Source organism: Micromys minutus (assembly GCF_963924665.1).
Source record: "Micromys minutus genome assembly, chromosome: X".
In the NCBI taxonomy this organism is placed as follows: Eukaryota; Metazoa; Chordata; class Mammalia; order Rodentia; family Muridae; genus Micromys; species Micromys minutus.
Genome location: NC_137970.1, coordinates 20,998,523 through 21,024,672, shown reverse-complemented (window position 1 = coordinate 21,024,672; position 26,150 = coordinate 20,998,523). Strand labels below are relative to the sequence as shown.

At 36.5% G+C, this 26,150-nt stretch overlaps 1 protein-coding gene across 1 annotated transcript in view; it reads left to right on the top strand.

Annotated features, from left to right (window-relative positions):
- Nucleotides 1-26,150, top strand: part of MID1 (midline 1) — a 153,699-nt gene that overhangs the window by 94,775 nt on the left and 32,774 nt on the right. Inside the window, exons 4-5 of the mRNA XM_080909663.1 lie at nucleotides 16,288-16,395; nucleotides 20,879-21,027. Of these exons, the coding sequence (XP_080765789.1) occupies nucleotides 16,288-16,395; nucleotides 20,879-21,027 (257 nt within the window). The remainder of the gene's footprint in view (nucleotides 1-16,287; nucleotides 16,396-20,878; nucleotides 21,028-26,150) is intronic.

Here is a 26,150-nt window from a genome sequence, read left to right as displayed (position 1 = left end):
ACCATTATGCTTAATCTTTACACACCAAGAAAACTTTGACTAATTCCAGATTACTTCTTGTTTTAAATGTACTTTATGCTCATTGTAACTAGTAAGATCTTAATGCATACTATCAAACCTTTAAAAAAGTTAAGCACTGACAAAAATATATTCGTATACTTTTATGCAAAAATTCTTAAAATCTGTACATCTATCTTTGTTTTCTAAAATAAAGTTGTTCAATTAAAAAAGAAATGTAAATAATTAAAATAAGCAATAAAAATAAATGAATGAAAATAAGAAAGGATAAGGTGGAGAGCATAGCAAAAGTTTCCTGACATTATGTTCTGATCTGCACAGGTATGCTGATACACATGCACATGCAAATATATACAAACACAACAAACAGCAATAATACAAAAGCTTGTAATACACCTTTAAATGCCCATTACAGTTAGCTACAACTCCACTTTCACATAAGATGAGCTTATATGGACGGATTCAAGGTGGGCAAGTCCAAGATGAAAGATGGTGGCCATTATAAACAGGTAAAAGTTTGGCTTCCCTGTGGCTCCTCCTGTTCAGTTCATTCACAGATATAATCACAATAAGCAATGATATTTTTTTAAATTTATTCTCTCATATTTTACATTTCAACTGCAGTTTTACCCTCTCCTTATCCCCTTTATTTCCTCTTGCCACCTCCCCCAAATCCAATCCTCATATCAACCAAATATGGCATGTCAAATTCTAATAAGACTAGGCACCTCCCCTCGTATTAAGGTTGGATGAGACAATCCATTATAAGGAAAAGGGTCCCAAAATCAAGCAAAAGAGTCGGGGACAGCCCCTGTTCCCGCTGTTAGGAGTCTCACAAAAAGACAAAGCTACACTACTATAACATATATAGAGGGCCTTGGTCAAACCCATGCAGGCTTCCTGGTTATAAGTTCAGTCTTAGTGAGTCACTATGGCTTTAGGTTTCTTTATACTGTGAGTTTTCTTATGCTGTCCTTCTCCAATCATTTCCCCTCACTTTTGCAGAATTCACCATGCTCTCCCTAATGTTTGAATGTGGGTTTCTTTGTCTGCTTGAAACGGTTGCTGGATAGAGCCTTTCTGTGCTTCTGCCAGAATATAGCAGTGCATCATTAGGAATCTTTTTACTTACTGTTTTTTTTTCCCAGTCTGGCTTTGTTCTACTCTAGGTCTCTAGAATGTTGGTTCTCTGCTTCCTGGAAGTTTGAGGCATAGGCTCCTTTTTGTGGCATCTCTTCTTGGCTTTTTGGTTAAGATCAAGTGAAGCAACAATTTTTGAGTAACTCTTTTTTTTTTAAATTGAAAAACTTTATTTTAAAAAACAAGGATAAATGTACAGATTTTAAGCATTTTTGAGTAACTTGTCCAGTTCTTTTACTTCTAGATTTAATACATTCTTGAATTATTTCCCTAAATTATGGCATCAACATGTCTTCTTATGAAAATCAAGCTATATTATCTTTGTGTGTAAAATAAGTATACCTTATGAGAAACACATGACACATCATTCATTTGGTACCCTCATTCCATTGACTTCTATTTTTAATTGTCAAATGTATGAAAAGCTGAAGAGGTATATTCAAATTTTGAAATCCCACATCAAAATAATTGAGTCATGCATATAAAATTTTCATAAACAAGAGTGCAACTGTAGCATTGCCTGTTTTTGTTTGAAATAGAAGTATGAATTTTTTAATTCAGCTATTTAAATACCTTGAGGCTACCATTGAGTACAAAAGACTCTGAGTAAGAAACAACACACAAAAGTTTCTACAATGTATGGTAGAACTTCTACTCTGCTTTTAAAAAACGTTTTTTACTAGATAAAATATCAAGTTCCTATATGAACAGTGATAAAATTCTCATGAAGGCATAATTCTCTGACTAAGCAAGGTTGTATTAGACCTTCATATCGTCCTCTGTCTTCCCAAAAGATTGGGAAGATGGTATCTACTCCATACATGCTGGTATCAGGAGGAGGATATTGCTGTGTAAAATAATTACATTTCCATAACCAAATATATCAAGGAATAGGGAAAGCAACACTAATAGAATTTATACAAATGTACGCTAAAAACAATTATGGCCACTTGGCAAGATCCTATGGTCACTTTCTAATATAATTAACTCAATAACCTTTTATTATAAACATTATGTCATTGGGCATAGATACATGTCTTAAAGTCAGACAAAACAAAATATCAGCTAATGACGAAATGAGATAAGCCAGTGATGGTGGTTGCATATCTGTAATTGAGCATTCACAGGACTAAGCAGGCAGACTATGACATTGAAGTCATCCTGGTCTATGCGAGTTTCAGGCCAGGCTGGTCAACATAACAAAATGAGATGCGGGAAAGAACATGAATGAGAATGCATATATAACTGAACTACCCAAAGCACGTAATAGTGAAAGCAGGGTTTGGAATGATAGATCGCTGGGGAAAGTCTCAGCAAATTATACCCAGCAGATCTTCACAAAGTCTCAGGATGTGCATAAACACATCTGTGCTGCCAGTGGGATCAGAAAGGTCATTTGAAGTATTCTTCAATCTTTGGTCATTAGCCGTTGTTGTACTTACCCCAATTTTTTAAAGATTTTTTTAAAAATTTATGTGAGTACACTGTAACTATCTTCAGACACACCAGAAGAGGACATCAGATCTCATTACAGATGGTTGTGAGCCAAGATGTGTTTGCTGGGAGTTGAATGTAGGACCTCTGGAAGAGCAATCAGTGCTCTTAACTGCTGAGCCATCTCTCCAGCGACCAGTTTCTTTAAGAAGATAATTTTACTTCCTCTAAAGAGTTATTGTTCCTTTTCAAAGAAAGTTTAACACCAGTGTACAAGACAAAGTCCTAAAACATACCAGGGAATTACTATTTTGTTATAATTTAATATTAAAACATTTGTACGTCGAGATTTAAGAGACACCATATATCAGAAATCTGTAAAAATTTGCTTTCACATTCCAATTTAGAATGTAGTTTATTTAGATCTGTGATTTTTAAGCGAAACTTCAAAACAACATTGACATTTTCAACAGAACCTGATTTTCTACAGTAGTTCTAAATTTAATTCAGAAGACTTACAGAAAGCTACTTAGAATTTTGGAATAATGAATTTGCTAAAGCTTTCATTTAATTCTTTTATGAATCTAAAGTGATTATAAAGTAAACTGAAGCTGAAATTTATAAATATACAGTTTAAAATGTTCCAGGAACTTGACAGTAAAATATGAGCAATGATGATCTTAGGTGAGCATTACCTAGAAGAAGGGTTTGAGTGTGTTTTCTTGGATTATAAATATGTCCTACATGTTTGTTGTGTTGGTCATGAATATATGTTGATATGTTCTTTAAGGCGTGTGCATTTCTTTGTATGAGACTATTCACCTTATTTTTTTAAAAACTTAGCTTAATTAGCCGATTTCTAGGTGAAATTGTTTGTTTAATGAAGTTGAGTCTGGTCAGCTTAAGTTAATCAAACACTAATTTAAGAAAACTCCTGTGAGTGACTGTGTCTGGTTTTATAAAATGTATTCAATTTCCAATTTAATAATAAGATTTATTTAAAAGCTTAAAAACTATACAGTTAATAACACATATAGATGCAATCCTTCTACAAGAATTCCCATGGTCTGTAAGTCTATGTTTAGGCCTTTCCTACTTGGCAGGATTCCTTGGGAAGCTTGCCAGGCTTCCTAACATGTCTAGCAAATGGTCTAATATCTGCCAATGGCTCTTGATACACTAATAGCATTTTCCAAGACATCACCTGCATCCTTCTGTCTGCCCTCCAGGACTAGCTAATTTGCATAAGTCTGCATGCCAGATAAAATTGTCACCCTAAAGACCAGAAAGGAGCCCTCCTTGAAAACAATACACTCAGAAAATATAATTCTGCAATGACAGACTTCAATAGCCACAGATCTCTGCACAGAGCTTATGGATGATATAAATGCCTGCCAGACCTCTTACCCAAGCTGAGGAATTTGGCACAGGGAGGAGACTGTGGATCGAATTAGAAAAGCAAAAAACTGGGAGACAGCTGTCCATCTGGAGCAATCTGGAGCCATGAAGAGAGGCCACAAAGGGCCTTTCCAACCCCTCACTGTAAATCTATATCTTTTTTTTTCTTTTTATTCTTTAGATCAGAAGTTCTCAACCTGTGGATCATAACCCTTTAGGGGCCAAATGTCTCTTTCATAGGGGCCACCAAAGACCATCAGAAAACACAGATATTTATATTAGGATTCATAAAAGTAGTAAAATTATACTTATGAAGTAGCAACAAAAATAATTTTAAGTTTGCAAGTTTGCAGGTCACCATAACATGAGGAAATGCATTCAAGGGACATGGCATTAGGAATGTTAAGAAACCCTGCTCTAGATATTCTCACAAACCTCTAGTGCTTCTAAAACAAATCTGATAGCCAGAGTGAATGGAGTTTTAAAAATAATGCTTTTAGAAGAACTATTTGATATATGAAAGAAGTTAAAATTACAGAGGTCTAAAAACAACTTATTGAGTCAGATTTAAAATATCAAGCTCTCTTATTCCTACACATACACACACACAAACACACACACACACACACACACACACACACACACACACACACACACTGAATCAACACCAAACAATATCCAAAGTCCATAAGGCTTGCTTCAGGTGTCCTCATGGGTATGCTGATAGCATCTCTTTTGTTCAGAAAGAAACAAGAACAACCCTGTTTCCTCTTGCTTTTATTTCTTTGCTGCAAAGACTGTTGGAAAGATCGCTAGAAACCACTAGCATTGGATTTCTTAAGCCTAGAAGCTGATAGCATAACAGTCTTAATTGTTGCCAAAATCAAAATACATACTGAAGAAAAGTGCCATAGTTTTTAGCTTATATTTAGGGTCTGCACGGGCAAAGTATGGGCTTGTTGGGTCTTGGGGAAAATTAATTTTTCTTTTAGCATATTATATAAAGGGTACCAAGAGGATGTCATTCTAAAGAAAGACATGTTTTTTCCATGCATTTCCCATCACCATAACCTATTAATGTGAGTGAAAGAATGGGTGCAGGTAGACAGTATCAACAGACACTACTGCATAGAGGGCACATGTAAATGTTAGCCTGAAATCAACCTCTGGCTAGTAAAGCAAAAGATCACAGCCATGTCTGCAGAATCATATGGCTTTTTCCTTCTGCTTTTCATGAAATAGACTTAAAGAATTCCTCTTGTTTGTGGTTTCAAAAAATTAGAACTATGCCATTGAGGCCTGCCTTTAAGGGTTCTATTAAACAATAAGAAGGCTTTGTTCTTAGCTATAAAATTAAAGCAAGCAGTGTTTCCACTACCTGGCAGGATTCCTTTCCCAGCCGCTACCTAACCTTGATCCTAACACACTGAATAGATCCTTCTCCTTCCCAAGAAAGGAGGTGAAAAGACAACATTTACCAAACGTGTGTAGAAATATAGGTGACCTTTCATATAATGAAGGGATTAAGTAACTGGAGAATAAGGAAAGGAAAGGGAAGGAGGAAGAAAGGGGAGAAATTACGTAGATAGATAGATAGATATAGATAGATAGATAGATAGATAGATAGATAGATAGATAGACAAATAAATAGAAAGAAAGAAAGAAAGAAAGAAAGAAAGAAAGAAAGAAAGAAAGAAAGAAAGAAAGAAAGAAAGAAAATGGATGGATGGACAGACAGATGGACAGACAGACAGACTTATGGAGAGACAGATACATTTTATTTTGAGATTGAGATCTTTTTCAAGTGCTCTTTAACTCAAATTTAAAATAGCCAGTTGAAGGGCAGATCTTCAAACTTAACAATAATTGCACTAGAAAGTTAGTAATAACTTCACAATTATTTGAAATGATAGAAGCAAAGAGTCTCTAGACAAGAAAATATTCATGGATACACATGCACATACCGACACTTGTATAAGTGTTTTACACACACACACACACACACACACACACACACACACACACACAATGTTTTAGTCTTGTATTCTAGATTCTGTTTACTTTCCCTAGAAGATTTACCTCCTATTGTCTAAATATAGACAAATTAAGATTTGTGAAACACAAATACTCACATGTGGATTGTGACCCTGAAACACGGAATGGTCAGGTCAATACAGAAAGCACTGTCAGGTGTAATAGGTGTTTAGCCTGATATTTAGTCCTAAGGTAGAGAAGCTACAGAGCATGTCAGATGAATGTGACATCTGATCATATGAAACCATTGTGAGAAAAATTCTCCTCCAGAGCTAGCCTCCAGAATATATGGTGTGTATGGTTGTCAGTGCCTTGTTCATGTGGGTCTTAATGAATATGCTCCTTTTTTAAAATTTACTTAAGGTTTAATTTTATTTTATTCCTTTTTTTATTCCTTGCTGCTTTATTTTTTTAAAGAGGGATACATTTACAGATTTTAAAGGCATTTTGGCATAACATTATATGAATAATTTTGTCAGTACTTACTTCTTTTAGAGGTTTGATAACATGCATAGAAATCCCACTAGTTACCATAAGCATGAAGTACAAGTAGAACGTAACATGGAAACAGATTTCTTGTTGGGTATAGATTAAGCATAATGATGCTCCCTTTTGTGTGGGATTTTCTCAACATCTCCTAGAGAATTCCAGAGGGAAGTGAATCCCTCACATACTCTTAAAAGCCATGGATTTGCTCCTGATGAAACATGTTAAATAAATCCTGTGTTTCCTTCCTTTTGCCTTTAGTGTTTCTCGGAGCTGCCTGTTATCTCTAGTGGCTCAGAATGTGCTTGGGTAGGTCCACTTTGTAGTCTTCATACCTTTTCTTGTCTACGACCCCCACTTCCCACTGATACTGCACATCGAGCATCTTTTCATCCATTCTGCCCTCCTACCATTTTTCAGGATCATCAATGTCAGAGACAGAATCTAAGATGCCATGATAGCATGATTCCATGATTGTGGTCATAGTGCCCATGTCCAGTTTCTACAACCCATCCTCTAATTGGTTGTATTTGCACAAATATAGAGACTAACCTTGAACAGCAAAGATATTCAGTAATCAATCTGCAGTTCTTCCCAGATTCTATAAAGGTAACAAATGAGAAGTTATATACCTATCCCTTGTGGATTATTCATAAAGACAGAACTTTGCTTGCCTTCATCCAGTTCCAAATTCAAGTTCTTTAAGTAATGCAATCAAGTATGTTTCACACACTGGAAGAGATTGGGCTGGTTCTCATTCTAAAGAATTTCACATAGGAGAAGGCAACTACACTTAAATAACACAAGCCTACATAGAAATCTAACTCAGTGTTTCTCCATCACATTACCATACAGGAGTCATGGCACAAACAGGAAAGAAGGCCACTTACCAAAGTGGCAAGTGCAAGTGAAAGTAATGAATGTGTGCTGCAGACTAGAAGTTTCCTCTTTCCATTTGAAATAGCTTCCTTCTCAAATTGTGTTGTCTCTATCTTTCCTTTAACTCAGCAAGCATCTGGGAGCTATTTCCACCTTCAAGAAGCTGATTTTTACTAAATACATTTGTTGAAGAGTACTTAACAGAATGTTACTACTTTTCAGAAATTTTATGGAAAAGGATTTAATAGACATAATTGTGCATGTCAGTTTAGCAGTCAGGTTTTTTTTCGTTCTGTGTGCCCAGCCCAAACGGAAGGGTGTAGAGCATTTGTTTTATAAAGAGTGTAATTAATAAGCTGAAGGAAGGAAGGAGATTATTGTTTTTGAATGAATTATGAGCAACACCTTTCATTCTGTTACTTCATTTTGGAACTGCTTTCCACAAAGTTGCCATTGAACAATCAAAAATGCCTGGGCCCAGAGTGTGACACTGAAGGTTGAAGTTAGCCTAGTGTACCGTAGAAACTAGAACATAGTAGGGCCAACATTTGTTATACATGTGACAGAAACATTCAGGACATAGTGAGGATTGTCAAATCTAGGTAGCAATAGAGTATTGCCAGCTTCAAATTGGAATCCTATTAATTTTGTAATTGCAAATTCTTTATGATTAGGAAGAAAACAACCAGGATTTGCAGAGAACCTGCTATCTTACAGATTTTTCACAGTTGTTTTCACTGCAACCAAGCAAATAAGGAAATATTCTTCAAGAAATTATATGCATTTTTTAATACTTGTTCACTCTAAACTTATGATCTGTTCACTATGCTGAAGGATGGCAGACTACAACCCTAGGATCAGATCTCACTTGTCGTCTCCTTTTGGTAAATTTTTGGCACACAGCCACACCTATGTGGTTACAATTGTCTATGGCTTCTTTCAAGAGAATAAAAGGAGTTGAATACATACAACAGAGTCCATATGGCCCATAAAGTTAATATATTTACTTTCTACAGCTTCACAAGCAATGTTTCCCAATTCCTTTCTATACTACTGAAGAATTTTCTCAGCCCATCTTCTCTCCCAACTCAGTTTCATAGCAAGCAACATTTATGGGATGCACTTGGGATTAGGAAGTACCTCCCAAAATTCTAGAGTTAGTTGCCATGCTAACTTGGCTTCCTGAATTATTGAGCTGATGAAAGATGCAGATGGATTGATTAATGCTACAACCTTTTTATGTAGACAGAATAGGGTGATTTAACCTAGTACCCATCATTTGCATTCTATATGGGCATTGCAGATAAACCAAGCTTATGGTCAACATTGAGAGTGGATATGAAAATAGAATTTATATGCATGAAGGAAACTCCAATATTTTTCATGTAGTAGCTCTGTAGTTCTTGCCTGAGGATGGTTGTATATCCTATATTATGCTCAATAGTATTTCAATTGCTATGGGAGTTAAGAATTTGTTTTCTATATGGAGACAGGAAACCTGAAAAATGAATACTTGATGTAGATAACCATGAAAGTACAGCTAGTTATGCATGAAGACCAGACATTGCTATCCTAGGAAATCATCTCAAGGTCCTGAGCTCTGAACTACCTATTTTTAATGCTTTGGTCTTTCTAAAATATTTTTCCTTATTTGAAGATTTGGCTTTAACTAGACAATAAGCAATAGTATCAACATTTTGAATGGACATGTTCTGTTATACTACTCTTGGGAGTGAAACTCCCTTGTGTGAAATTTCAAAGTTTTAGGTATTGGCAGTGGCATTTTTGCTGGGCAGTTTTATTGCCTTGTTACATTTGTATTTCGTTTATGGGAATTTTATTGTTCTACTTACTGTAGTGTGTTACCATTTTAATGGCGCCTTATGGTCGTGTTTATCCAACAATTGAACTTCATAACCTTAGAAATCCCAAGAAAAGTTTTACCATGACAATACTGAGGATCATTTTTTAAATACATAGCAAATAAGAAACATAACAAAACCTTTCTGAATATTCAATTCATTAGTACAGTTGATCTGTTTCCGGCCAGAAGATTTTCCACAATGGTTCTCTGATAGCTTATATAATAACTCTACTTTTACTTCCCACAAAATAATAATCACTTTAGGAAGGTATTCCATGTTTTAATGAAAAGCCACTGTTGGAATTGAAAAAAACATTTTAATCAAAACTAGTAAATATTAATCTCTGGTCTGTATCTTGATGATAGAAGGCTTGCTTGGCACATGCAAGGGTCTGGATTTCTTCTCCAGAAATACCAAAACTTAACAAGTAAATTAACATATTTAACATTAAATCTGTTGCTCTGTGTTGTGTCTACTGTTTTTTTTTTCTTCAAAGACAGAGGCCCTGGGCCCTAGGGCATCCTCTCTTGACTACTTGAGCTAGATCTACAAGTAGCAAGAGAGTTTCAGTGTATAGAGTATATGTAAACATATTAGATGTATTACAGTAATACAGTCTGTGCTTACTCAGTTCTCCTTGGCTCAGTTTTATATACAAACTGAACTATTAGAATCCCTTTCATTGTTCCTTCTGGCAGCTCTGTCTAACTTCTGCCCCAGGGTCTGGAATGTTCATCACAGCTGCCTTTGGCAATAAAAACCAAAGCACCCTCAGATCCTCATATTTCTCTTTGCACCTGGTCAGCAGAGCACAGTGAGGCACTGAGCTGAAGTGCATTCAGTTTTCTTCTCATGCCCTCATCTTACTGGCCAAATATCATTCTATCCACATTGGAATTAACTTCTTTAGTGTGTTTCTTTTTCAAGTTAAATGGGGTACCTGGACCATGCTTTTTAAATCTAGTATTCTTTTAGAATCAGATGGAGATTCAAAGTTACACATGATTAGTATACATAGATAAATGCTTTGGATTCTAAATACCAGCATCTACAAAACATCACATATGAATGTTGCAACCCTTCTCTTAGTTCCCTTAATTTAAATCACTTTGGAATGACCCAGCTTTTGATTTTGCGTTAAGGACGAATTTCAGACAAACGTACAGTGTAGATAACTTGTGTTTAAAACTCCCAGATGAAAAGGTTAACAGTCTTAAAGGAAACGTGTCATTGTTTAGTGGTGCAGTGGTGCAGTTTCAAAATTGCACTAATTGTGAGCCAGCATGGTTCTTATGCTGTACAATCTCAGGGGATGACCATTTCTGTAGAATTCCTAGTATATTGAGCAATGCTCCTTTCTCCCTGAATACTCAGAAGTAAAATTTCCTGTCTCTGACACATTGGCTTTATCCTGTTCTAAGCTTACTTCAGTGTTCCTTCTGTGTACAAACAGGAAGCCATTTATCAAATGACTATATCCTTTTGGCAGGAAGAATTGGGAGGTTCTTCTTTGAAAGCCTGTAGGTGGCTAACTCATTTCAACCAGGCATTGTCAATGGGGGGGGGGGGGTGGAGGAAGAATGTTTCCAAAGTCCTGTTAGACACAACAGATGCTGGAGTGAATCAGGAGTAAAAGAAACCTTTATACATTTCTGGTAGGAATGCAAAGTAGTGTATTCATGCTGAAGCTCAGTTTGAAGGGTACACACACAAACACACACACACACAGGAATACAACTAGTTATACACCTAGTCATGTACCTAAAGGACTCTATGTCATACCATAAAGATACTTGCTCAGCCATATTTATTGCTACACTATTTAAAATAGCCAAGACATAGAATCAGCCTAAAGTTCCATTTACAAATGAACGGATTTAAAAAATATACATACACTATATATCCCTCTTTTTTAAAAAAAATAAAGTTGTAAGGAAAAAATAAGTAAAAAATATAGTACATACACATAATGGAATTTTATTTTGCCATAAAAAGAATGGAGCCTTAACATTTGCAGTACAATGGATGGGCCTAGAGATTTAAATAAGCCAGATTAAAAAGACCCATCATTGTCCAACAGATAGACATTGACATTGGGTTTTAAAAATTAAAAGTAAGGTTGCTACCTAAAAGAAAAATAAATAATAAAAATACATCAGTTAAGTTTTCCCTATGAGAAGTGACCAACAATTTCTCCCCACTGATGTTTCTTTGTATGAGTTTTATGAAATATTTTTAAAGATTTTAAGGCCACACGTGTGAAAATTAATGGTGTTTGTACTCTGTACTATACATATTATTTAGCAGTTAAATACAAGTCAAAAGAGCAAGTTTTAAGAAATAATAGAAACCATTTACAGGCTGCTAAAGAACATTCCACAGACATATAGCCCGACGTTGAATGTGTCTCTGTAATTAAATCCCTTTAATGTTTATATACTTGACAAGGAAAAAAATGTCAGCTTTACCCCACCCTTTCTGTGAAATCTTATAACACTATTAGATCATAAAACTTGGCAGAAGGACTTTTTACTGGGCACTGCTAATGGGCTGCTCTGGAGAAAATAGTTAACCCATTTATGTTATCATTCACTAGTGTACAAAATTATGTATATTACTATTAAAGAAGGAAATCTCCATGCTGACAGTTGACACAGAAGTCTAACCAATTATCAATGTGAGGTAGACATTAACGCAGATGAGACATGCTCATTGCTGAGTTTGATGTCAGGTCAAATTTAGTCATTTGATTAAACAGGCATGTGATTGAATCACATTAAACATTGGGTTTGCCTTTTGCAGTTACTTTAGTTTTCAGTTTTCACACTACACAGGACTGTAAGTGATGGTTGAAGAAGAAGCAAAATGACCCTGTAAATGGGGAAAATGGGTCAGCAAGTCTTTACAGACAAGACACTTCTGCTGTGCCTTGATTATGTAATTTCTCTTCCAGGTCAACCCTGCCTGCTACCAAAATACTTAGGACAACTGCAAACTCACCAACTAGGTGGAGCCTATTCTCCAATTTACTATAATTGTGTTCTATCAAGCCACCATGAGCATTCAGTTTCTTAAAACCATCTCTCTCTCTCTCTCTCTCTCTCTCTCTCTCTCTCTCTCTGTGTGTGTGTGTGCCTGTCTGTCTGTCTCTGTCTCTTTCACATGCACATATACACGCAAACATACAAGAATATAATCTTAATCAAATCCTAAAACTACTCATCATGTAGATCTCATTTTCTTTATTTTTTAGAGAACAAAAGCAGTTCTGAAGTGGCAACTTTGAAAGCACCCCACTACTAGGTGCTTGAATCATTTGCCTGTACCCCATGCCAGAGCCTCCCACAAGTTCTCCATCCTGTTGTTTCTTCTACACACAAGAAGCAGAGTATTAACAGCAAATGTCACCTCAGTTTTGTACAACAGGGTAGCACACTTTTTCAATGCTTTCTGTGAATGGAGTTAAAGGGGCCACACTGGTCCTAAGTTAAGAATTACATATAAAATGTTGCATTCAGTATTGGCCAATATTTGGGGATGTGCTGATGCAATTTGTTAGATGTTCGCCTGTTAGATGCAGGGTCCAAAGAACCTCTAAACACCTTGTCTGCATCTTTTGACTAGTTTCCATTTCTTTCCTCTTGACTTGTCAAAAGATTCTCATCTATGCAATAAAATGGGCTCTCTGCTCAGGCATGTTTAATCACATTACTCTCTCTAACTTCTTGCCTATAAATGTCTCAATCTTAAATTGTTATTTATTTCTTGACATAGTCAACCTGTCTTGTATATGTACATGTAAACATTGAAATAACCAAGACTTTGTACTTCTTATAACCCACCATATGTGCAGAAATTGGAATCCTGTCTAATATCGTTAAGAAGCCCAGAAATTGATTTTGAATGGATAGATGAATGATAAATATTTGAATGTGCTTTGTTCAAAGGAGGAGTGGCAGTTGTGCTGTAAGCATAGTCAGGACAGCCATTCTGTGTGGCCTTGGCTATGGCTCTAGAAGCTTCAGATAACAAATTGGGGCTTATCAAAACAGGAACAATATGTCCTTGGCTTTTAGACTTGAGACTGTTTCTAACTTGGGAGGAATTAATTAGAGAGAGTTGGTGCTAGTACTAAAGAACAAAAGCAAACCATAAGGATGAGATAATGACTTTTAAGAGAAAAAAAAAGATCCTGTGATTCTAAGTAGATATAGAGAAGCTGTATGCTAAGCACATGGGTGAGGTTCAAAGACAGATAAGGCAAAACCAGCAGTGTCCCTAGATTTCAGAATGCTTGCTTGAGACCAGTTGCAGTGAGGAGGTTTACTTGCATGGGATAGACCTGGTTTTAAGCAATATTCATATTTTTCTGGAGGGGTTGATCTATAGTATTTTTTCAGACTACTCAAAGGTATTAAATATTATTACCCACTTCAATGGTGTTCAAATACAAGATGTCCCATTTGTCTCTATTCCACACTTGACTATAGTTTCTGGACAAAGAAAGAGATTGATGACCCAAATGTGGAAGGAAATACAATTCAGGAAATAGGGTGTAGGGAATGGTTTTCGCATGTTCAGAAGGCTCCACATAGAAAACTTCCATCAGCCACAATGATTTCTTTATAGAAAGCTATAGATCAGGAAGGAAAGCTAAAATAACACTTAAGACGTGCACCATTAGAAGCCAAATGTGAAGTAGAAATACCTGATGAAACTTGTCACCTCTGCACTCAAAAGAAATGAAATCCAATAAGATCACTAACACCTGTTTTAAAGTGACATGATATAATAAAATTTTGGAAAACTTCATTGTAGTCAAATAATTTCAGAAATGCAGAATATTATCCGAATTCTTTTATTTTACCTGTGGGAATATAAGAATGCCACAATGAACAGGAATTTGAAACTTAACAAAAGTAGAAAAAAAAGCAGATTCAACTTTTATGGGTTCTTTGAGAAAAATAACTGTAGCCTAAAATTGACATTCCATGTTTCCAAATTTCTAGAAATATTGCTTTGATTCAACAGCAATTATTGTCAGGTTTCTCAGATTATATTTGGGTCCTCAACCTAGAGCTCAGTCCACTTTTTTTATTATAGTGAAATCAACCAATATATCATAAAAATTAAATCTGTACAACTGAATCTCATGTTACAATGACCACTGTGGGATACTTTTACTCATTTGCAATAATTCATAGTTCAATGTGTTTTGAAAGAGAAATGGGTCAATTAAGAGGAAACATGAGTAATGGAGCTTCTGACTTAGGGTTCTAGATAACAGTAGTTATCTATCTGAACAAACATCCCAGTAAGGGTAAAAGATGAAGGTCAGATACTGAAGGTGACCAGGATGGAATATTATGACTAACCAGTTCAGCAGTGTTCCTGTTAACTGTACATCCTGCAAGGACATGCACAACTTGACCAGAGAGAAGATCCTGAAACCTTACTAAAGTTTTGTCAAGAAAAGTATCATAATCATTGTGACATTCCAGACATCTCATGTCCTCTATAATAATATGTTCATGTCATTAACACGGCCCCTTTCTTTTCACAGCTTAGTTGTAATCAGTTACTAAAGTATGTTGAGATGAAAAGAAATGATAAGACACTGGTTGAGAATAAGTTTTAAATAAATATTTCAATGGAAAATTAAATTTACTTAGAAAGTCTCTAGGGGAACTAGAAATGATAACATAAAATACTGGTAAAAGAAACTGAACCCACTCATTACCTTCCCTGAATTACCAGCTTGGCTTCTAAATTCTGTAGCTGTCAATCGATGTTTTTTTTTCTTTTTTTGTTTTGTTTTGTTTTGGTTTTTTTTGTCTTTCTTAATTATACAAACATTTAGCCAATGCTTCTGTGATAATTTAACACAGGTCACAATATCAATGATTTGTTATAATGGCTGGTGACCATTGTCTTCTGAATAAAATGTGTTATCTTTTTGTGGCATCTGTTAATGATCAAGAATAAAATTCAGGAAATCTTGGGCCTTTTGAAATGGAACATAGTTTTGGTGAGCCATAATGACAGGGTATTTATCCTGAACTCACAGTACTACTTCCAGTTTATCTCATTTATAAAGAATGAAATTATCCTAGCTCATTACCGAGGACTCATAGCTGGAACTTGTCTTCTTTTGTGAGATATGCTGGAATCATCAGTGCCATTATCATCCTGTGAAACTTTACAGCTCCTCCTGTAGCTGTACTAAAATAATAACGCTTGTGGATGTTATCTTCAGCTTCCACAGCTGGGCTTTGTTGGTTTCTGTCTGTGAACAAGCATTTCAGTGTGGTCACGAGGTGGAGGAAATACCATGTACACACTATTTCCCAAGTGCAGTTGCCAAGAATGAGCTAATTGTAATTCTCCATCCCATACAATGTATCTCAAATTTTCAAACACAGGCCTTTCTACATTGATCCACCTTTATGTGAGGATGGTGCACATTCATTTGTACAAACTTCCTGTCTAAATATATTGGGAATAAGCTTAAAATTAGGTCATAAGATTAATAAAGTATCAAGCCACCACTTTTGTAATTTAATTTCTTACAGGGAGTAAGCCCAAAGTTCAAAGTTTAAAACCATTTAAATAAATATATAATGTAAGCTGTTATATTATTTCAGGAAAAATTCCCTAAAGTATATTAAGAATAATTTGTTCTGGATAAATTAATATGATTAAATGGTTTTTAAATTTATTGTTCAAGTTTATCAGGACAGAAATTACAAATGTATTTCCTCTCACATGTCAGTTCCCAGCTGCTTCATATTGGCAATGTACATATCATGTTAGGAATTGTTCTAAGGCTGAGATGTTAGCAAAGAGTGTTATAACAAGATTGTATTTTCTAAGGATATAAGTCAGGCAGGTATATAAGACTTCTTACAAATAGTAGGAAGAAGAATTAAAATGTAAGGTGTATACTTAAAGATCACTAGAAGTGTATTAGTCTTACATCAGCTATATCAATTAACTGAAAAGCCAAATGAATGCCATTTTCTTTATCCTGTAGGTCAATGCATCCCGTCAAGAAGCAAAACTGACAGAAGAATGTGATCTTCTCATTGAAATTATTCAGCAAAGAAGACAAATTATTGGAACAAAGATTAAGGAAGGCAAGGTATGAGTTACTGAAAAGAATAGTATTGAATTTCTCACCGAGAGAATATATACCTTCTCTCCAACATCTGCCACTTTGATAAAAAATCCCACTTTCTGTATTTGCCATGATCCCTTCTTAATTATATTCCCTGGTCCCTTTTTTGTTGCTGTAGTAGAATATCTGACACAGAGTAGTGAAGAATAAAAAGAGAATTATATGGCCCATAGTTCTAGTGATTGAGAGTTCCAAGTACCATAGCACCATGTTTGATAAGAGCCACTGGTAGTAAGTATCCATCTACAAGCTGTTAAGGATATAGTTCTGTCTAGTGTATCGTCATTCAACAAGTGGACTTGTCTTTTATGCCTGCCATCTTCTAGTTTCTCCAATGCCTGGTTTCCTGCCATTGTTAATTGCTAGTATGTACAAGGGAGATAATTTGCTATTGTCACATGGTTTCTTGCAAGAATCAATACTCTACATACCTATATAAATTTCTTTAGAGAATTTCTTTTTTAATGTTAAATTGACAAGTTATACACATATATTTTTGGATAATATACAATTCTATGGTTTATGGATAAAATGTACAATACTTAAATCAAGGTAAGTAACATATTCATCACCTCAAATAATTATTTTTGTGGTGATAAATTCCTAAATTTAATTCTCTATTAATTTGGAAGTATACAGTAGTTTACGTTTGGCATATTTATAAATCTGTGCAATGCATCTCAAAATTAAAAAAATAACAAAGTTTCTTTTCTCCTGTTTGACTGTGTTCTTTTCTCTTAAGTTTCCCTTGTGCTATTACAAATTACCAAAAACTTGGTAGCTTAGAACCTTGTTGTTTATTTTCCTACTGTTCTGTAATTCAGAAGTCTGAAAGCAGTCTCACTATGTTAAAGACTACATAGGTTAAAAGACAATGTTGTTAAGCTATTCTTACCCTTTCAAGCTTGTGGAGGGCATCCACAGTCCTTGACTCACAACTAAGTCATTCGTACTCTGCCTTCTGTTTTCATCCTATCTATTTTTATAACTTGATCCTTCCTGTCTCTCTTTTATATATAACCTTCCTGTCTCCTTAGAGATTATATAGAAATTATCCACATAATCCTGGACCACCTCAACCCCTCAAGATCCTTAATCTAGACATCTACAAAGTTCCTTTGGAGTGGAAGGTAGCATATTTCATGATTTCCAAGGTGTAATGTGGACTTTGCTGAGAGCCCATATTCAGTGTACAACAACACTTTGAAATACCTCCCCAGCAAGTATTTACACTTACATAGACACAGCTTGAATTTCTTGGCATAGGAGTTCCCTTTTATAAGCTAGAGGAGAGTAGTAAAAGGTATTCCAGTTTGATTTCAGCCATGATCATATGTAGAGTTCATTTTGTTTGTATCACTCACTCCACTACAAACATACAGCATTAATAGATATAGAATACAATGGTACAGAATGAAATAAGAGAAGCATTTCTGTGAAGAAGAAATGGGATAAAAGTACAATGCTACAACTATGGCTTACTGCACAGGTTTGGTTAAAGAGATGCAAGTATACCTGCCGTTCCAATGCATGTGCCTGAAAACCACTCTTGAGGTTTTGTAGGAAGGATCTAGAACTGCTTTGGATCAGTTGGAGGGCAGAAACCAGGCTTCTCCCTCAGCACCACAGACTGCAGAAGGTATCTCTCATTCATTGCAAGGGACAGGGAAAGTCTTGCCAATGTCTGCCTGGTATCAAACTTTGTCAAACTTCAGTTCTGAGGTTCTGGAACAAGGCAGTTCTTAAAAGGGCCTGTGCCCCATGCATTCTATTACCACAGAAGACAAGTGCCTCAGAGACATGGTAACAAGACAGGATTCCAAAGTGAGACAGGGATCCAGAGTGCTGGTGCCAAGGGCCTGGCTAGGTGACAGCACCTGTAGAGCCATAGAGTAGACTAAGGAGAACAAGAAACTATCTTCAGATTCTTTCTTTTAAAACTGAAATGCTAAACTCAGTTCCAAAGCAAACAAAGAAATCTTCAAAGTCTAAAACTACAGCCAACAAGATCAGCAACATTATCTTATTTCCAGTGAGATTAGTTTTGCAGAAGAGGACACAGACTTGAAAAGAAACCATTCAGAAATAAAGAAATCACAGACAAATGGGACTCAAAGAAGAAACTCACAGACTAGAAGGCAACAAATAGGTTTTGGAGGTAAACCCATAAACAATTATGTGACAGAAAACAGCTACAGAAGAAATTGGACAACTGAGTTTGATCCTCCGGCTGGAAAATTTCATAAATGTAAGAAGGGAAAAAAGAGTCTGAGTGACATTCAAGCAGGACAGATGTCCGTGGACTCAAAGATTAAAGCTAGATTGGTATTTTAAATGCTAGTGCTGACCATACTAGTGATTCGTCACCTGGAGATTTAAAGCATTCATTGCTTGTTAAAATGCAAATTACTGTTGCTCTGCTAATTATAGCTCATTAACTAGAATATTGGAGGATGTGCCCAGACATCTAGAGTTTTCCTTTGAAAGATCCCCAGCTGATTTTTTTTTTTTTTTTTTTTTTTTTTTTTTTTGCACACGGTGTTTGAGAATCTCTGATAATTAAAAGTATGTCCTACATGGAAGTTCTTTCTAGAACATTTTGGTACATTCACAGGATGCTCTCAAGTTTTTTTTCATTGATATATGCAGATTAAGTTTTGGTTTTCCTGTCCTCATATATCACCTTTAATTTCCAATATCCTCATAGAGGAAACTGAAAAATATGATGTCATTGTTCCATGTGTGGTACATGTGGTCTCTACTTCGCATACTCAAAGGATAAGAGAGTGACATGAAATGAATCCAAAAGAAACTTTGACCTCATTTTCTTTTGTGAGAATTGCATCAATTGACTTCAACTTGCCCATGCAATTTAAATTATTCTTTGTTATAAGTAAATATTTTATTCATTTGGTTTATTGTAGAGACTATTAATTTATTTTTCCTTCTGGAATTATCCCTTCTTCTGGCAGTGTCTAATAATTGTGTCCTAACATCTTGAATTAGACTTAAGGGCTGCCTTGGCCTTGAGTCTCTATATAATGCTGCCAGAAGCATGGTTCTATTTGGTGTAAAATGGCATTATTTTGTCCAACATAGGTACACAGTTATCCTGATAGGGACTAGAACTACCATTGTAATGGACAACATATTTTACCATGCTGGAGATCACATTCTCTTACCTGCTAAGTTTGGACATCTTATTCTGACTCATTATTTTCATGGATTCTTTTCAGCCTTGCCTGAAATCTTGAGCTCAGCACCTCTCAATTCAGCTGTAGTTTCCTTTGTTTGCCCTAGTACGCACTGAAAATTGGACACTCCCTAGAAGTCTACAGATCCGACATCTCCTTCCTTCCTTTGCTTCAAGATGAGAGTTGTCCTGGAATGATAGTGATGACTTGGAGAAAGCAAACATTTCTTGAACTTAGCAGGAATTCTGGAGGGAGCTTGAGCCTGCCTTGTGTGTAAGACAGATTAACCAGGCTTCCTCCCTACCCTTTCACCCAAAGCTATTTTCCATTCCGGAATTATCAGAAAACCAGCCAAAACCTGTCCCCTCTTGTGTAGGTGGGGCCAGTAGTCACACGGTGATTCCAATTACTGGTCTAATTTTAACTTGGCTCCTGGCCGGAGGGCTTCAGTTTATAGCACATTTCAAACACCAGAGCCACGGTCAAGTGGCTTACCTTGGATTTATCTTTGCCTGCCTGAGAGGTTATGGATAATTACACTTGAGGGCTTTTTTTTTTCAAGCAAGACAGAATCAGGAACTGAATGGAGATTGTGAAACGACTATGTGTTTTATCCCAGCTGGGAAATGCTTATCAAAATAGTTAACTTATCAAGTGAGCACAAGTGACAGGAAATGACGTTTACAGTGAGAGGAAATGGCCCAGCTGTGCTGTTTTTGGCTTTCTCTCATCAGCTCAATAAGAAATATATTAATCAATGGGGAAAATGTTCCCTTTCTGTTAAATTAATACACAAGTTTTAGGCAGTATGGAAAATAGGAAGACTCAATGCTTTTGTGTCACAACTTTATTACATGGATTACAAAGGACTTTTTAGAATATTGTTTTTTACTCAAGCCTAAAATTTACACCTACAGAAATGCTTTATTTTCTTAAGTGCACACCTAAAAAACCGAGATGGAGAAAGTTCTGTTTCTTTAAGGTCCTGAAGTAATTATGTAGGATAGTAGAGGGAAGGCAACTTTGTCACTTGCCACTGCACCACACCTCCCCCAATAAGAGAAAAGTAACTAGCAATGCAGTGTTTCCTCATAAAACAAAATACTAATGCTTCTTTAAGGACAGAAAGTTTACATTCCATAATTGTACCTTCCAGATTTCAAACTCTCTCTTCTTAGACACAATGGACTGCACACCTCTGAAGGGTCCAGTAGGCCTAATGTGTAACCGCACATGCGGTGCTCCTTTTCTAGGTGATGAGACTCCGCAAACTAGCTCAGCAGATTGCAAACTGCAAACAGTGCATTGAGAGGTCCGCATCCCTCATCTCCCAAGCAGAACACTCACTGAAGGAGAATGACCACGCCCGTTTTCTACAGACAGCAAAGAATATCACTGAGAGGTAGGTGCGGGGACAGCTGGGAAGTTCTGAGACTGCTGATTGCTTATATTTGGGTGTGACTGAGCCTTGCTCTCACACTGACTTGATTTCTGTTCGAGATGGAGTACCAGAGAGAATAGAAGCTTTTGCTGTTAGGCTCCAGCTAAGATTGCTTCCCTTTTACATAAAACAACAACAACTACAACAAAAAATATTTTACATAACAGCCTAGAGTTCAAGGCCTTCATATCAACCTGAACGTTCAACATTTAGAATAAAACCAACAACTTTGTGTGTGGAGGAGTGCTGGGGGAATGGTACATAAACAGCATTTGTTGTGATTCTCAAACTTGATCTTATCATATCTTTGTTTACAAAGAATGGAGGTGCAGGTAAAATACATAAAAGGGAAACTTACCTTCCATTACCTGATTTATTTGTCTAAAGAAAACAATGGCTCAGGTGTTGTTCTCTGTTAGTCTTGGTTTTACTTGACTGAGAATGTTGACATCACCTGACTAACCTGGGAGAGAAAGGTCAAATGACCAACCTCCCGCTGCCTTATTTTAGAATACCTTCTATTCCTGGGGGGTAACTAGAAATGTGTTACTTGTATAGTAACTTAAGCAGGAAGATTGGTGAAGGTGGGTCTTCTCTTGGTATACTGACTTGTTTAGTATAGAAATTGCTTATTTCCCAGGGCATAGACCCATATAATGAATCCAGCAGATCCAAAGAGAAGGCTGGCCTGTATACAGCCCATGCCACATCAATGACATCTCGAGACAACATCAAACACCTTGGCTTTTCATTTATTCTAATTCCCAGTTGCCCTTTATGAACCTTTGGAGATTTGCGTCATGAAAAGGCTCCAGAAAACTCCTTTATCCTGGCCTCTATCCTAGAGCAGAGACCAGGGTACTGTTTCAGAAAGTAAATTATTTTCAGATTTGCAGGCTATAAGGGATTTACCAGTTACTCACTGCTGCCCGGGTAGCTCCATGTTAGCCACAGGGAGTAAATGGGTGTGGCTGTTTGCCAAGGAATCCATTCCCAAAACAAGCTGCAGGTGTTCCTTGACCAACCCATGGCCTTAGAGGGGATACATGCTCACCATCTTAACACTTGTGCTTCTTCAAGGGAAGAGAAAGGAAACTAACACAGGTGTTTGTCTGGGTCAGGCTCCATTTTCACCATGTTTAAAGAATATGTAGTATTTTTATAACCCCGGTCTCTTACTGGCCAACTGGTTTCACTATCTTCTTATAATTAAGAAAACTGTTTTGCAGGTAATTTGCTACTTATCTTCCATGAAGGACATGAATAACTTGCTGCCCTTAAGAATCTTTCCTTGTGGCTCCTAAATTTCTAGTGTCGAATGCTTTGTCCTTCTCATCTAAGCCATGTCTACTTCCTTATTCTTTATTTTTACATTAAAATAAACAAACAAAATCAAAGCAGAAAACTTAAACATTATTGTTTTCCATTGCAGTGAATACAATATAAAGATGGCTTGCATACGTGTTAGAGACACCCAATTGGGGTCTAACAGTCCATTTCTCTGTATATGAAAGGCCAAGCTGCACAACTGTTACATATGTGCAGAGGGCCTAGAACAGTCCCTTGCGTACTTCCTGGTTGGAAGTTCAGTCTCTGAGGACCTCTATGGGGCCACAGTTAGTTGATTCTGTAGGTTTCCTTGTGTGCTCTTGACCCATTGAGCTCTGAGAATCCTTTCTCCCCATCTTTCACAAGATTCTATAAGCTCCAGCAAATGTTTGGCTGTGGATCTCTGTATCTGTTTTCCTTAGTTACTAGATGAAACTTCTCTGATGGCAGTTGTGCTAGGGTCCTATCTGCAAGTCTAGCAGAATACCACTAACAGTGTCAGTGGTGGGCTCCCAATCATCACATGGGTCTCAAGCTACCACAGTCATTGGTTGGCTATTTGCTCTATTTCTGCTTCATTTTTGTTACAGGTCAAAGGTTTTGTGTCTGGGTTGGTGTCCCAATTCCTCCTCCATTGGAAGTCTCTGAAGGTTACAGGAGATGGCCAGTTCAGGCTCCATATTCCCCATTGCTAGGAGTCTTAGATAGGGTCACACTCATAGATTCCTGGGAGTTTCCATTGCCCTAAGTTTCTAGGTAGTCTCAGAGATGCTCACTGCCATTTCCATTCCAGTTGTTTCTGCTACTATTCTCTTTCTGATATACCTGTCCTCCCCCAACCTGATCCCTCCTGTTCCCAACCCCATCCCCACCCTTGAGCAGTGTTACCTCTTTCCCTAGTCCATCCATAATGTTTATTCTAAAATTACTTTGAATAGTAAGTTATCTTTATCATAAGAATACTAAGAAAAATTCCTCCATAACAGAATGAATTTTCAGATTATCTAGAAGTTTCTGCCCTATGAGGCGATATTTTTAATTGCTTCAGTTGAAGGGTCAGTCAGGCTTTACTCCTCTGGAGAAGTGTTACTAGGTTCTAAAAGTCAGATGGCATGTGTAGATTTTGGAATGCTTGTCTGTAAGGTTAAAAGATGTAACAATACTACATTTCCAGAGCCAAATGTGTTTGGGAAGTCTTGAGCTGACCAAAGGTCTACACATTTTGTTTCTGTGTTACTTTGAGGTTTTAGCCATGGTGGTGTGTGGTGTTTGGCAAAAGACCCATGAACAGGGTCTCTGTAGACATGGCCACCTTCTGGAATACTTGCTCTGTGTGACTAACAACTGAGGAGTCTATAAATTAGAGATATGAGAGCAGAAACACATCTATAATAAGAGTAATGGACAATCCCTCTACACATGAAACACACACACACGGGGGGGCAGTGGATGTATGGGGTGTAAGTATAAAGCAAGGAAGCAAGAAGAAGCTTAGCACTAACAACCCTGTGAATGTTGGCAGGATAATAGAGCAGATGATGGGCAACAAGGATTTGGGAAATAAAAACATCCCCTAAAATGTTGAATTTGGCAGAGTTCCCTTTACCTGTCACTCCAGTTGAGAATTTGAAATTGTAGCCAAAGATAAGCATCTTTCCTTCCACCAAGGAAAGAAACCCTGTAGGTGTTAAAAGCTGCGGTAATCTCCAAAGATTTCTTCTGTCGGTCTTTGCCTTCCAGGCTAGGCATTATCTTCCTCCAGCTTCCCACTCAAGTTTCCCACTGTCCAAATGGTGGGAGCATTTTCTATGTCATTTGGTAAAAAAAAATGGACATTTTATTTATTGTTTGTTGACCTGAGAAGCAAGACAAATTTGGCAGTCCTTTCTATTTTGGATGAACCTGAACAAAGAGGATTCTGCTTCCAAGAAAGGAACTAATATAGCAAGATTATCTGTATTTAGAGAGGTCTCATCAGTTGAGACAAGATCAGGTTTGCAGGATAGTCTAAGAGAAAAGCCATTGTAAGTTTGATACTTCCTTCCTCTAGTTCTCCCAATTGGGGAATATGAAAAAGAACTCATTGAGGGTTTATTATTATTTTTCAAATATTTTCAGGCATGTACATGATACTAAGTCATATCTTTTCAGTTGGCTGCACTGATTCAAATATTTTGGGCTCCTTTGGGCTCAAATATATGACACACTTCAAGAGCCTCATGAGTACTTGTTAAAGGTACATTTTAAATAACATTCATTTCTATATCCACACAGCTACATTAGCTATTATAAGTCCTTTGAAATTAAGTCTTTTGAATGTTACATTAAGTTAATAAAGTCATAACAATGCTGTTCTTCAATTGGTCCTTGTCAGCTAGTCAGGAGGTGACGTTACATTGTCTACAATCCATTTTCCTCTTGAAGATTTTATGTATTTAGTTTAAATTGCCTTCGACTTTCTTCCTATTATCAATTTGATTAGGACATTAAAGATTAAACAGTCTACTTTGTTCCCAGATGACACTGAACTATTGCCAGAGATACAGTTGGAGAAACCGTATTTGGGTTATTTTGTATACATATTGTTTTTTATTATAAAATTCTCAAAGAAAAATTAACTGGTTACAGGGTGCAATTTATAATCTGTTCCTATTCTGAATATTTCATATGACTCATAGCCTTTTTGTACAGCTTTTAGTAATATGATGTTGACATAGTTCATCCATATTTTGACATGTGCCTGTACTCAATTCCTTTTTTGTTGCTGTGTGCTATTGTATGGATAGACGCCTGGCCTATTAAAAGACACAAGAGTGTCTATAATCCTTAGGATAACTCACTGCTATCAAACTTTCCTCATGAAATGGGTGAGTATACACCTGAAGTTCTTCTTACCATTGCCAGGTAGCACTGAGCTCTGGTGCAAATGGGTATCAGTGATCTTTTTAAGAAAATAAATGATTATGGTTATGACTGAGTGATTTCAAGTTCATGTTTTTTTCCTGTGTAAAATAGTGTTCTAATGTTTATGGAACTCAACAAGAACATGAAACATATCAAAATAAGTTGAGCATCATTTTCTATGCGCAGAAGTAGTATTAATGGTCTTCTTTGTCTAAGGTTTATTATTTACATGCATTTTAGAATCCACTAGGATGTTCTGCTGTTATGACTGAACTTTCCAAATGAACTCAAGAGCACATAGGAGACAGACACATATACCTTGCTTTATAATTTATACAAGAGACCACTCACCAGAAAACCTGAGTGTGGAGATGAAATTGTGTGCCTACTGGGGAATTTCTGAGAATGCTTATGAATATTTTCCATGGCATCTGCTGGGAATATGGTGGGGAAAAAAGTGAATAGAAGGAAAATGAAAAAGAGCCAGACAAAACCCCCTTTTTAATGTTTATTTTAGAGAGAGGGTAGTAATTGATTAAACTAATCCAATATCTGGAAACATTCTTTTTTAATCTTCACTTTGCCTTTTATGCAGTTTGAAATTTTGGAGACTCCCCTTTGAAGTGGAGCAAGGGCGAGTCTGAAAGGAACAAACAGTTTCCCAGACAGATGTGTGAAAAAATGCCTGAAGCTATGTGCTTCTTGCTGGAGTTAGATGTGACTGGGCCAGGCTGTTAAATACACAGCAACATGAAATATGATTATTCTTTTGCCTCTGTGGGGACTTTTTTTTTGATAGTATAAAGAAAGTTGATTGCACTGTTCTACTTTTTCCAATTCCTTAGCTTTTT